The 14,427-nt window shown below is 41.1% G+C and overlaps 1 protein-coding gene across 1 annotated transcript; it reads left to right on the top strand.

Annotated features, from left to right (window-relative positions):
• Nucleotides 1-168: 168 nt before the first annotated feature.
• On the top strand, nt 169-14,071 carry sphk2 (sphingosine kinase 2). Its single transcript, XM_006804820.3, has 8 exons — nt 169-353; nt 4,547-6,136; nt 7,955-8,104; nt 8,190-8,284; nt 8,395-8,510; nt 9,452-9,655; nt 9,788-11,402; nt 11,709-14,071. The coding sequence occupies exons 2-8, from the start codon at nt 5,674-5,676 to the stop codon at nt 11,769-11,771; spliced, it is 2,706 nt and encodes a 901-aa protein (XP_006804883.2). The 5' UTR covers nt 169-353; nt 4,547-5,673; the 3' UTR covers nt 11,772-14,071.
• Nucleotides 14,072-14,427: the final 356 nt, after the last annotated feature.

Raw genomic sequence — 14,427 nt, forward strand, 5'->3', positions numbered from 1 at the left:
CTCTCTGCAAAATACACCCTTCATTGTTAATATGGTGGAGCTCGTGTTAAAGCACCAGCCATGCTGGAGGACAAGAATGGCATGTGGCTAATAAACTGAGGTCCCCACGTAAATGTTACAGGACACGTCTTTTAATTGGCATTTATCAGCCGGCCTGATAACAAGTGAGTTGGCCAGGAAGTGCTGGTCTGTCAATGATTGGAGAATGTCGGTGGGTGGGTGTTCTGTTTTCCTTATCGTCATTGGATTTCCTCTCCGCCGCTCAGAGCTGCTGCTCCTGCGTCTCCACATACTTCCTGCACCGAGCCACAGCATTCAGAGGCTATCTGTCGAAAGAGGGGAGCCAAGATGAGGTAGTTGGGGCTTTTTCTTTTCTTCTTTAAAAACCATGAAATTATATTAAACATGGGTTATACAGATATGCTTCTGGTGACATACAAAGCTCGAAAACAACTTTTCTTGTTGCTCATTTTGATAGGGTCTTAATAACTGCTAGCTAAAACCATGTATCCTATGCGCTAATTTAAGTATTTAATTTAACCCAGCGGAAAAAAGGGGGCATTTTCTTTTCAATTTGTCCATAGTGTTCCTCACTAATCTTTTGTGAAGTTATATTTGAATATATTAGTCGGGTTGAACTGGGGCTACATGTCAGTTAGCAAGCCCCTAGTTAGCCCCTGTGCAGCGTGTCAGCCGTTTACATTAGCTAATGTTAGTGACGCTCAATTCACAACTATTGCTTAGCAGCTCTGTTTACCGTACACAAAGACACGCTTCCTGCAGTTCATATTTCACCTTCTCATTTCTGGCACTACAAGCTAGAATTATCGGCTCTAGCTCGCCTGTGCTGTAACTGTCAAAATACAGCTAAACATGAGCAGGTTAGCAGGCTAACAGCCTGTCAAATCCATGTAGCATTAAAGTTTAACGACATAGACGTAGCTCTTACTACCAGACAAGCTGCTAATAAATGTTTAATAACGCCTTTACTACAAGAGCGACCTCGAATTCAAAAGTGTACCCTTATCGAAAATTGGCCAAAAGTACTTTGAAGTCTCTCAAAGACAACCTCATTGTGTGGGAGACCAAAATTAGCCGGAGCATAGTATTATTATTATTAGTATTATTATTATTATTTTTGGGTGTCCCCGCCCTGCGATTCAAGGACAGGGTAAGGTGCAACAATGGGCATCGGTAGGGTCTTTTTCTGTGTGTGTGCTTTATCAGGACGGGACATCAGCCAAGTATTGATTTTGTCTACACCGCAGCTTGCATAATGTTTCCTGACTGCTATAAAAGTTGAAAGATGTGAATAGTTTATTAATTTAGGGTAAACCGAAGTCCCAGGTGAGACTGCAGCAATTGTACTTTATGGGCTAAAGTCTAATGATCTGTCTCCTGCTGACTTGGTAATTTAACATTGCTGTAACCTCACGTGTAATGTAATTTGAAAATAATACATGTGTTTCGGTGTATTTTGATTATATATCCAGGGTTTTTCTAGGGTCAACATAAGTACTTTATGCAGAAGTCTGTGCGTTTTCCTATTATATGGGGGCATGTTGTAAACCCAAGTTATGTTTAAGCTTGACTGAATGAAATCTCACTTTCAAAAATCATACCTGTTTGTTTTACTTTGGTAGAAGGTTAAAACCTTTTTTGAGGGAAATAAAAGATTTAACATACAGGGAAAATCCTGATATGGCTCTTTGATAAGAGGTGATACCAGACCTCCTTGGTTGGTACAAATATGAGACTGTACTAATGCTTCTTGCAAAGTCTGTAAAATATAATACAATTATTTAGGTTAGGTTATTTAAACCGTGAAAGAGACACTGTGTCCCTAAATCCTGTTAGGCAGAAGTTACCCTGAATTAGACAAATAAAACACATGAATTGTCATGCAACCTTTCCTCTACAAAAAATAGTGTCTCAGCAAGCCAGTTGAGGATGTGTGACTCTTGAGTCATTACGTGGTTTAGCACAGACGCACCTCAGGTCAAAGGGCATAACGAATCTTATATTGCTTCACCCTGTACCCATAATCAGTTTTCTTATCGTCAATGTCCTCCTCTGTACTTGACTGAAGTATTGTTTTTGTGCAGTACAATCAATCTAAAGTTTTATTCATTTCATGTAATTTACTGTTGTGCTTCTTAAATTTTGATTTCTTAAATATTTGCAAAGTCATGTCATGGTTATCACCACAGCATTGTGGTGTGGTCATAGTGCTGAGGCTTGTACTGGCAAGCAAGATTCTGCTCTTACTGAGGTAACATCAGCTATAACACTGGATTTTCAGTGTTACAAAGGGTGATTCGCTTTTTACCAGAGTAAATGATCTTTTCTGACCCATGGACCTAATGGTACTGCTATTTTGAGGGTGTGAAGTTTTTGTCTGAGAAATTTTGAAAATGAGAAACTATGGATTCTTAGTGCCATCCATCCATCTACCACTATCATGGTTTGAATGGGCAGCAGTCTTACCAGAGTGCCCCCCCCCCCCCCCCCCCCCCCCCCTCCATTACCTCCCCTAGTACTTCCAGGAAGACACCAATGTATCCACAGTCTTTCTGGGAGATATAATCTCTCCAGCGCCTCTTTGGTGTACCCCAGAGTGTCCTCATGATAGGACATGACCAAAACAGTTCACCTTGGAGGCACCCAGGGAGCATCCCAGTCAGATCCCTGAACAACAACAGGCTCCTTTTGATGTGTAGGAGGAATGACTCTACTTTGAGCCCTTCCAAAACGACCAAGCTTCTCACCCTATCTCTAATCTGCTGATTGTGTTGATGATGTCAGTATTTCAGTTCACTACCCAGAGCTTGGGTCCACAGGTGAGGGTAGGAATGTAGATCAACGGGTAAACCATCAGGTTCAGCTCTCTCTTTACCGCAATAAACCGGTTTATCGTCCACATCATTGCTGATGCTGTGCCAGTCAGTCTTTCATACTCCCATCACTCATGAATCAGACCCAGAAATAGTTAAACTCCTTCACTTCAGCCAGCAACTCCTCTCTAACCTTGAGTGGGCAATCACCCCTTTTCTGACTGAGAACCTTGTGTCTTAGGCTACGTTCACACTGCAGGTCTTAATGCTCAATTACGATTTTTTGATCAGATCCGATTTTTTTGTCTGCTTGTTCACACTACAAATAAAATGTGACAGCAAAAGCGCTCTAGTGTGAACCCTCAAAGTGGCCCGCATGCGCAAAAGAAGACGTCACACACAATGCGCTCTGTTTAGACCCAGAGCAAACAGTATTGTTTGACTGACAGCCCTTAATATAAAGACTTGTTTCGGACTTTACGTTTCCCAATTTTGCTTTAAGTTATAAAGTTATTTTGTTACATACATATGAACTAATAATTATCCTTATTGCAGTTTTAGAGAGGAGCTGTGCTTCAAATGATAGTTACAGGTTTCTGTCAGAATCTGCAGATTATACAGTACAAATAAAATGTTCACGTTTCTCCAACGTTGTCTTCCCAACAGTTTAGGGTAGGGTCAAAAAAGTCGGATTTGATGCGCTTTCGCTTGCAGTGTGAACATAGCCTTAGATTCGCTAATTCTTATCCCACTTCACACTAAGCTACCAACCACCTCGGTGCTGGAGGCCACTTCCTGGTGAGGCAAAAAAAATGAATAAAAATTGCATGACTCCACAAAAAAGCAGAGAGATTATCCATGGCCTCCAAAACAGAAACCTTCCACAATCTTACTGCACTTAGAAATTCTGTCTGCAAAAGCTGCAAATGGAACTGGTGACAAAGGGCAGCCCTGATAGAGTCCAACTTCCACCGGGAGCGGGTCTGACTCTTACTGCTGGCAATGTGAACTAAGCTTTCACTGGCTGTACAGGAACAGGCTTTTTTCTATTTGCTGCTAGCACGTTTAAAGTAGTTTTAGTGTTCTGTACGCCTTTAGTAGCATGATCTTAAAACAGGACATCTGTGCCTTGTTCTTACAAACTTTATACAAAGATTGTGAATAGACAGGAAAACCATATTTTCCTTTATTTTTTACATGTTCTCGCACAGTTTAACCTCACTGGCACTGAATTTAAAATGTTTTACATACACATATGTCAGATCCTCCTGTGTCTTAATGACAAAGTATTGTGCTTCAGTAATTTCCTCCACAAGTTTGCCTACTTGGGACAGTAAGTGAGTGAACACACACATAAATGCTTTGTCTGTAGCAGCTGTGTTGCTTTCAGCCTGTATTAGGTCATTAAAAAATCTTTTGATTTTTCTAATATTAGGGTTTGTCTCCTTGTATAGCATGGACTTGTCCATATTTCTGTTTAGGTGTTAGCTGCCAATACAATTCCCCTTCAAGAGAACGCACTTGCAGGTAGTTTGGAAAACACTGGGTTAAGTTATTGAGCTGATCAGTGCATGTTAGAGTAACTGAAACCAGATAAGGAAAAAATATTCAGGGTATGCTGAACTTGCTTCTTAGTCAGGCCCCTGCTTTTGTTTCTTTTTCCTACTGTTGTTTTTTTCCACTAACTGCTGTTCTCCTTTGTCCTCAAACAGGAACAGAGATATTTGGGAGGGAACGTGAGGCTTGACTCAAGGACTTTAAGATGACATAAACTAAGGACCCAACTGGAACTGTCTCCTTGTTTGTCTTTTGTTTTGTTTCTGTTTTTGATTTCTGTTGTCATTTTTGTTTTTTCACCTGTCTTTGTGTTGCTCCTCCTCTTGGGGGGTAGTACTTGATTGAGTGAATGTTATCACACTACTGTCTGGGGAACTGGCTTAGTCACTCCTTTTGTCTGCCTCCTTTATGTCACTTAGAACAAGATAGCAATAGAAGTATCAAAGGTCTTGAAAAGTCTGCACTAATCTATCTTTGTGGCATTAATTACTTTTTGGGCAACACTTAAAATGCAACTTACTTTACAAAAATCTTGTGCATTAATTTAATTTAATTGTTGTAGCCTCCTTGTCTAAGCAAGGTGTGTTTGTGTTTTGTCTTGATCATACTTAATGATCATTTTTAATGCAACTAAGAGTTTCATTTTTGTCCATTTGTGTAATTATTTAAGGCGAATTGTCATTGTTAAGTAGCTGCTCAGCTGCCTTGTATTGCTATCACAATAGGCAGCTTTTACATTGTAATGTAAACTTATTTTTATACTTTGTGAAGAACACTTTTTTTTTTTTTTGCTTAAATGACTGATTCTACATTTTATAAAAATCCTGTTTGTTGTGACTATGTTGATGTATTTTCTGTCCACTTTCCAACTCGGAGCAAACTGTATGAGCTGACAGCTCCACAGATCACACCTTGATGGGAGGTTTCTAACTGTGACACAAAGACTGGTCTTAAGCAGTTCCCATCTTCACTGGATCAATACAAAATACTCTAATTTGAAGAAGGATTAAACTGGGAAACGTTATTTGTATTCTTTTCAAATGAAGACATATATCTGAACTGGAACGACAGGAAGATCATTTTTTGTGACTTTTACCCCTTAAACTGAAGCACTGACAAAAAGAATGATTTTGAAGAGATTTTAGGGAGAAAGTTCTCGACAGACATAGTCTTTCGATTCGTGCTGCAAAACATGAACAGCTGGTAGATTGCCCAGCTCTTCAAGCATCTGAGTTCAGAAGCCCTTGTTTTTTTTTAGACTGATTAACTTTGAGCAAAGAAAATGCGATCCCCAGAACCTTCCTCACCTTCTCCAGCAGAAGCTCTCCTTCATGGCCAGTTTGCCAGCTGGGGAACAAGCAGCAACAGCAACAATAACAGTAGTCCCAACAGCCCCGGTGGTTCAGGAGGGCTGTCCCCAGCTGCTCCTCCAACTCCAGCTCCGGCATCCAACTACGCCCTGACCCTCACCCACACCCACATACATATACAACGCCTGTCCCCCCGGCCTGGAAAAGAAGCTCGTCTCCTGCTACCCTTATTAGAGTTGGTGGGGTGCAGCTGCCCCCGGTCCCCTGCTCCCCCTCTGCTGGTGCTGTACTGGTACCCACCAGGAAAACGAAGGAAAGGAGTGTCCCGGCGCAGGCAAGTGAGGGCCTATCTGGCAGAAAGCAGAGCTGAAGCTGAAAGGTGGTCGGCTGCTGTACAGTGTCTACTTAGAGGTGTGACCGTCACTGCTAACACAGGTGAGTGTATGTTTTACCTGAGGTTTGTTTGTACAGCTTAGATCTTGTTTTTAAATGAACATACAAAAGACTGTAGTAGTAGCTACACATTTTCTGTATTTATATACTGTAGAGTGTGATTTTTTTTTTGTTTGTTTTATTGCATGAATTTTATTATGTTGTCTTAAATGTAAGTATGTCATAATGATAAACTTTTATTATAAATGACCATGGGCAGTAGAAGCAAAGCTTTTGAACATTTTCCAGGAGTAATTCAGACAGTTTTTATTTTATTTTATTTTATCACAATTTAATAGAAGAAAAAGCAAATTAGTGAACAATAAGGCAAAAATTAATTAAGGCTAAATTCAGTTTTCCGATGTCTTATATGCAACTACATCTGCTCTATTATAATATATAAGACTAGGCTGAAATCGATTTGATAGTGGCAGCAACTGTAAACCACAGTTCGCCCTGATCGTTGGTACTGTACACTGAGCTGATGGCCTAATTAAAAGAGTAACACTAATAGCTTATCACAGTGTTTATGGAGCTTTAGCCTTTGTATTTGTCTCCTTGATAAAGTCTTGAATTTCAGATGTTTACAGTAGAAAACCTACACAATGTAGCATCAATCCACTTTGCTCCATGCCCTCTTTGTAAACTTCTACTAAGCCTAGCGTAATGTCACAGGGAACCAAGACTTTAATGTATTACATTTCCTCACTGAGGGCACAAATGGTAACAAGACTAGTTTAACATTTTGGGGCATTATATAAAAGACAAATGAGGATTTACACTAATGCACCGTAAGAGGCTGTGAGATTTAGCATCGAGAGCTTTTGGATTTTGTGTGTTTCACATGACAGCATCGTTTTCTTTAATTTTTTTTGTGGGTTTTTTTCCAATCTAAAGCTATACGTCCTTCCTCTTATCTTTCCTGCACATGTGGTCTGTATCTTTCAGTGTCTAATGCAGAGACAGAGGGCGGGGAGTCACCATCCTCAGTTATCTGACAGCTCAGCGTGAACTTTGTGTTTGTGTTTACTTTTTTGTCTCCATTGTCTGTGTGGCACAGAGTTAATCGGCATCTCCCATCTTCTGTTTTTCTTTTCCTCGTCTGTAGGCTCACTCTTTAATCCTTAAGTCTCTTAAATCTCCTCGTCTTCTGAGATCTTTAGTGCATACCCTTCACTCGCAGTGATGCAGCTGCCATTCTTTTTTTAATTTCTGCTTGTGTAGCATTCATAATCACACTTCTGAATCATTCAGTGGCCCAATTCTGAGAATGTTTATGCTGACGGGCATTATAGGTGTGGTCAGATGGGTTTTCCGCACAATAGCGTGAAGCGTGGTATATTGCATAATCAAGGATTATGTGACAGCACAGCCACGTAATATCCTCTCATGCACCAGTGGTTTCATCTATAACATACTACAGTTTATATTGAATTTTATCCTTAGATATTTACTTTCCCCACAGGTTTTATAGAACAGGACTAGAGTAATTTCATTCTCTTCATATGCCGCTGTTTAGTTTTGACCAACTATAATACCTATAGTTTTAAGTCTAAATGTGCCCTTTATCATATATCTGACTTTAAATATTTGACAAACTCACTCTTGAAGGACAGTGTGCTATGTATTCTGTCAGGAGAACTTTAGGAGGCTTCAAATGGATAAATGCATTCAAAGTCCAAGGTTGGGCAACACTGTAATACCAGCTTAGCTTATGTCCCAGTTGGCTGGTTTTGAAAATGTGCTGAACCACTTTCTTTGTCCTGGACCAGAGCTGTGCAGGTTTTAATTAATCCATCCTGTTCTGTCTTTCTTGTGAAGAATTTTCAAGAAGTCTGCTACCTCGTCCCAGGCGACTACTGTTATTGGTCAATCCCTTCAGTGGAAGAGGCCAGGCAATGCAGTGGTGTCAGACCCAAATCCTGCCAATGATTAGAGAGTCCAACATCAGCTACAACCTTATACAGACAGGTAACACCCTGAGGTCTAAAACACCCCAATGAGTCAGAATGCATGCATTTATATTGCAGGCATTAACGTAATTACCCTCCCTCAGAACGCCAGAACCATGCCAGAGAGCTCATCAGAGAGATATCACTCCCAGAGTGGGATGGCATCATCATTGTTTCTGGGGATGGTCTGCTGCATGAGGTAAGGTGTTTTTGGCCTGAGAGGACAACCAGGCTGAAATTGTGGCACGTAAATGTATGTCTATGTCTAACACTGTGATTATTTAAATCTTCTGTCTTGTTTTCCTGCAGGTAATTAATGGGCTAATGGAGCGCTCAGACTGGGAACAAGCAATAAAAACACCTGTCGGGATTCTACCCTGCGGCTCTGGGAATGCACTGGCTGGCTCCATCAATCACCACGCAGGGTGAGCACATCATTTTAGGTTGAAGCTTTTCTTCCAGCTGCCTGTACAGTGTGGAATTAGGTGGAACATTAAGTCTTCATATCTCCCTCAGTGTTTGCATAGTGGATGATTTAAAGTAATGCTGACAGTCTAGATTGTGTTTGCTGATAACGGGTGCAGTCAAGTTAATTCTTTAAACTTTATGACCTCTGAACGAGCCAATCATATTACAGATTGCATATGCAGACTCTTTCACAGCAAAACTTAACCAGTTTAATATTTTTGACAGAGAGTAACAGAAACAAGCTGTGATACCGGAAAGAATGATCTGTTTTCTGATACGTTTCTGGAGAAACTTAAAAAAGTGCACTTTCTGTAAACCCTCAGCCAGCTATCTCATCCCACTGGTCAAAACAACTTTTAGCCAATGAAAAGGCTCATTTTTAATCTACATTTTGATACCAGGTTCATTTTCTAGCCGTGAATCCTTCAGTCTAGAAATAATTTTTTATGATTTAAACCTCCTTGGATCTGCATCACAGAAGGTCTCAGAGTCAATGAATGCTCTCTTTGCTAGTGCTGAATTTTCTTATTATATTCATATGATGGCATGTCTCTTTTGCTTTACTGAACTTCCGAGAAGAATATCCAATTGTCCTGACATTTATGTGCAATGTAACGTCCTTATCTGCTGGCTGCTGGGAGGTTTAGATGATCCTGAGACCCTCTGAGGTAGTCAGATGATTTTAGTTTATTTTTATGAAAACTGACCTTACAAAAAAGCCCATGGATACCCAGATTATTCTGTTAAAATAAACTACATAAAAAACAACAATGTTTTTTCCTAAACAAAAGACCGTAGAATTATGTATATTTGTTTTGTTTAATCTAGTCTTTGTACAGATCTGTCTTTATTTTTACTGAAAGGATGGTCTTGTTGTCTTTTTTAAAAATTTCCTCAGGTATGACATGTGCCTTCGAGAGCCCCTCCTTTTGAACTGCTGCTTTTTGCTCTGTCGAGGCGGAGTCCGACCCATGGACCTGGTCTCTGTGACAACAAGCCCCGCCCCTTCCAACAGCAACCGTGCTGCAGCACCCAGGAGACTGTTTTCCTTTCTTTCTGTTGCCTGGGGCTTTGTGTCCGATGTGGACATTGAGAGTGAGAGGTGGGTGTTTCAAGTTTTCAGAATCTTAATCTAATGTTGTTTTCTTCATAAAAGCCTGGCTTTTAATTTATTCTGGATTATGTAACGTCAATTTCAAAATGTAGCTTCACTTGCAGTCTTGTCTTCTTCCAGGTATCGTGGTCTTGGCTCAGCTCGCTTCACCCTGGGCACATTAGTGCGCATAGCTTCTCTACGATCCTACAAGGGTCGTCTCTCCTTCCTACCACCCTCTGTTGTCACCACATCACCAGATGCCACACCTCCACCAAGGAGACCGCTCTCCCGCAGTATCACAGAAGGCCTGGAGGGCTTCTGCCGCACGCCTATCCATCGCACCTGCTCTGACATGGGCATCAGTGAACAGAGGAGCTTGCGCAGGGGTGAGGGAGAGAGGGAAAAAGAAGAGAGGCAAAAGGAAAGGGAGAGAAGAAGGGAGAGGGCCAGGGGAGGAGGAACTGGTGTGGTGAGGGCAAGCAGTCTGGCAGAAGATAGAGAGAGGGAGGGACAGATGGAGATGGAAGCAGAGGAGGAGAGGTCAGGCACTTGTTCAGAGAGATCAGGGACAAGTTCAGAATCAAATGAAAGGGATGAATGCAGTATGGGAAGGGAAGAAAGGCTGGAGAGGATCAAGGATGAAAGGGAAGATGATGGAACAGCAGAGCAATACTCAGAGGAGATTGAGGAAGACGATAGAGGTAAGGATGGGGAAGGGAGCAGTGGTGCTGTAGAAGGAGAGGGAGTGTTGCATGCGAGAGAGCTGGGAGAGAGCTATGGGGTTGTCATGGGGCGAGAGGCAGATGAAGAGCCAGAGGATGGCGTCACCCACCAGGATGTCCTTCATGAGACCAGGCAGGCAGTGAGAAAGAATTCAGCCCCTTCGAGCCAGATAGCCGAAGCTCTCCGCAACCAGCCTCTCAGTCAGGAGGCTGATGCAGATTCAGGCACTTCAAATGGCGTCGATGATATGGATCTGAATGGATCTTACTACCGGAAAGATTCATACACACTGGATGTCGCTCGTGAGCGAGCTTTGACGATCTCCTCTCCCTTTCGTCATTCTCCCTTCTCTTACAAGGCCAAAACCCTGGACAAAAACCAAAACGCCTCCCGGCCAAGGCCCCTCTCCCTCCTTCAGCACTCCCAGACAAATTCCCTCCCACCTAAACTCAACTCTCTCTCCCTGTCTCTTTCTCCCACACCCCCCTCATCTCCTTCTTGTGCCTCCCCACACTCATCATCCTACCTCGCTCCTCGTCCTAACACCCCAAATTCCACATCACCCTCGCCCTCTTTACGCACGCCATCCTCTTCTTTTAACTTTGACATTGCTGAACCAGCAGGACCCTTCAAGAACCGTCCATCATTCTCGCTGCCTTTAAATCTACCAAGGGATGACTTGTTACCCCCTCTTGACCAGCCCCTTCCCACTCGAGACTGGATCACCATTGAAGGGGACTTTGTCCTGGTCCTGGCCCTTTATCAGACCCACCTTGGGGCTGACCTTTTTGCTGCACCTCAGGCCAGGTTTGACGATGGGCTGATCCATCTGACTTTTGTGCGAGCAGGGATCTCTAGAGCAACTCTACTGAGACTTTTCTTTGCCATGGAAAGAGGAACCCACCACTCTGTCAGCTCTCCATATGTGAGCCACATTACCTGTAAAGCATTCAGGCTGCAGCCTCTGTCGGCACGAGGAACACTCACTGTGGACGGAGAGCTTGTGCCCTACGGGCCGCTTCAAGCACAGGTCAGAAAGAAAAACAAGATTTAGCATAAATAATACTTGTTGAGTAAAACCACAGTGATAAATTCCTAGGTCTTTTCATTTGTCTCAGTTTGAATTTAGTTTGTAATAACTAACATAACTACATGTTCTGTACTTTAAAAGCTTTTAATTAATCATCTGTGATTATTCATTCACATTGCCAACAGCAACTTACGTACTGTATGTTTCTACTCTCAACACTTAAGTACTGTGTGTTCTGTGCTGCTTTGTTTTGCTAACACTTGTGATTAGTAATATTCATTTTCCTGATCTCTTAATGTTTTATAGATCCATCCTTCCATCGCCCGTCTCATTGTTGGAGACTCTGGAGAGAGGATTACCAGATTCTAATCAGGGATTGGTTGATTTGATTGACATATCAGCACTCTACTGAATTATATAATCTCTGTTGCCATCCATAGTCTGAGAGGACAGGAGTAGCTGAGAGACTTCAAATAGCCCGAATTGCAGAAACTGCTTTTCTACGGATTAATGAAAGGGATAACCAACCAAGCCACGCATCATTGAAGCATCTCTGCAGGGATTAATAGTGAATTTCAAAATGGATGAAAAATGCACGTCATTACACAGCTGTTGGATTACGCACAGTGTACCCTGAGAAGCATGAAAACAGCACGGCCTGGGATGATGAGAGGGAAAAACAATTGAATGTTTATGGGTTTTTGTGCAGATAGTGCATGTGTTGGATGTATACATAACAGTATGCATGCAAAGAAGCACTACCTGTTTTATTTTTGTTCTTGTTTTTGCCTTACGCTGAGATGAAGAGAAATCTGATTAAATTCAAAGAATATTGTTTGTACACATGAAAAGCTATAAAAATATGTGTTGAGATTCTCTTGGGCCAAGAGCCAGTGAAATTATTGCCACATCTCTATCATCAAATAGCCTCATCTTACATCAACATCCAGATGTTTGAGTATAAAAACTTTAGTCCCTGAAAGGAATGCCTTATCTGATACTGTACAGTACAGCTGTACCTTTATCCTTTCCTTCTTATGTATGAAACTTTAATCTTTTTGATTTCCGTTCACCTATCAAAGTCCTTTGACTACATTTAAAAAACATAAAGTCTGAGCGCATGTGACTCGGCCACTTTTGTGTATCAGTGGAGAAAAAAGTGACTACAAGTAATCATTTTTCTCATGCAAGTAAATCCACATAGAGCAGCAGGATCAAGCTTTTCAGGGTCACCACATTAGTAGAAGCAGTGGATCCGTTGAAGGGTATCCATTACCAACGTTTGCATAATCTGCCTTTTTTTCTTAACCAGTGGAGGCACAGTGATAGTGATGTTTAACAGACGTTGCATGCCTCAGTTAAGAAGTAAATTTCACATTTATTCTTCCCAAACACGCTGAAGATCACAACACTAGAACAATTCAAACTAAAGGGTAACACTCTTCTGTCTGATGCAGTGTTTTGTTTCAGAAAGTAGATCCACTAGCATTAGCGTCACCTGACATGAATTAACTGTTGCACTTTGAAGACTCTTAGCTTTTGAGGATGTGACTGACCGTTAACAAAATCATGTTGAAACTCTAAAATCCTGCTGTAGAGTCAGCACTAATCCCCAGCGTTGTCAGATCAGGTGGTAAATCAGATAGAAGAACAGCTTGCACTTTGAGAAATTTGCCAGCAGCAGAGGCAGTTTGTTCAAGTAGGCAACAGACTGATGTTTAAAACTGAAATATATATTTTGAGACTACAAGTATTTCCAAATGTTGATGAGTTGAATCAAACTACAGAGGTTGAAGCCCTTTGAGGATTTTTTTTTTTTATTCAAACCTGCTGATACTTGGACAAAGAATAAATCATTAGCATGTGCAGTTCATCAATCAGGAAGTTTGTGTGCCAACTGCTTGGTTCATCATCAACTTACTGTATGTTTCAGTCATACCTGGACAAATCAATGCCTTTGTATAATAAGCCTGTAAATTCTGGCTGTTGATCATGAACTGTTTAAACCTGACTGCAGAAAATGGAGTAAAACTCTTTTGCTTACCAGGATGTTATTTTTTTGCTTTTGTTTTTATTTTGTATTCCTTTGAGCGCACAATGCAGCTATTCTACCACAGCTTCACTGTGCTTACACAGCTACAGAATGTGAGTATAACATTTTGGGTCTAGGCTTGTAATATTACCAAATAGATGAGTCTCTATACACTTTGAATGGAGTTTTTGCCAAAATGTTTACCCTTGATGTTTAAAGAGACTAGTTATGACCATTTACCTTCCTAAACATTTTGTTATCTATGGCCATAGCTGGGACCATGGTGTTAAAGACCAATTCCTGTATGACCATGATGGGGTATTACCCTTCAGTTGCTAATGCCATAAAGATGTCTGTAGTGGACTGCCTGTAATGAAATTGTAATTACTACTAAAACAATGAAAATATATACATTGTACAGTTAATAGTTATATATGGTTTTCAATAAATGTAACTTCATAAGTTTGTTTGGAGCAAATTAATGCCTTATTTTGTCTTTAGCCACTAAAATGCCACCACATTTTATAATAGAATTAAACCATTCGATGTGGAAAACAGGAAGCTTTTTTCACGTATCTAAATGGCTTTTTTATCTTTTACCCTTCCAGCAACGCATTCATAATAAAATTGATCTGTAACTGTCGATCCTTTTTTCCCTCTTGAAAGTGTTATATATACACTCACCAGCCACTTATTAGGTATGCCATGCTTGTACTGAGTTGGACCCCCTTTTACTTCAGGATTGATTAAATTCTGCATGGCACAGATGCAGCAAGGTGCAGGGAACATTTCTGAACGATTTTGGTTAATATTGAGTTAGAGAAGCAAAGCTGAGATGGCTTGGATATTAGTAGAGGAGAGACAGTGGATATATTGGACAAAGGATTTTGAATTTGGAGCTGCCAGGCAGGAGGAAAAGAGGAAGACTAGAGAGATTCATTAATGTAGTGAAGAAGGATGCAGAGGATTGGAGTGACAGAGAAGGATGCTAGA

The sequence above is a fragment of the Neolamprologus brichardi genome, chromosome 11 (genome assembly GCF_056152115.1).
Source record: "Neolamprologus brichardi isolate AB-2024 chromosome 11, ASM5615211v1, whole genome shotgun sequence".
NCBI lineage: Eukaryota > Metazoa > Chordata > Actinopteri > Cichliformes > Cichlidae > Neolamprologus > Neolamprologus brichardi.

Coding starts and splice junctions, on each gene's coding strand:
- sphk2 (XM_006804820.3), top strand. CDS start 5,674: ATGCGATCCCCAGAACCTTCCTCACCTTCTCCAGCAGAAGCTCTCCTT. Junction 6,137..7,954: donor GACCGTCACTGCTAACACAG/GTGAGTGTATGT, acceptor TTTCTTGTGAAG/AATTTTCAAGAAGTCTGCTA. Junction 8,285..8,394: donor GGGATGGTCTGCTGCATGAG/GTAAGGTGTTTT, acceptor GTTTTCCTGCAG/GTAATTAATGGGCTAATGGA.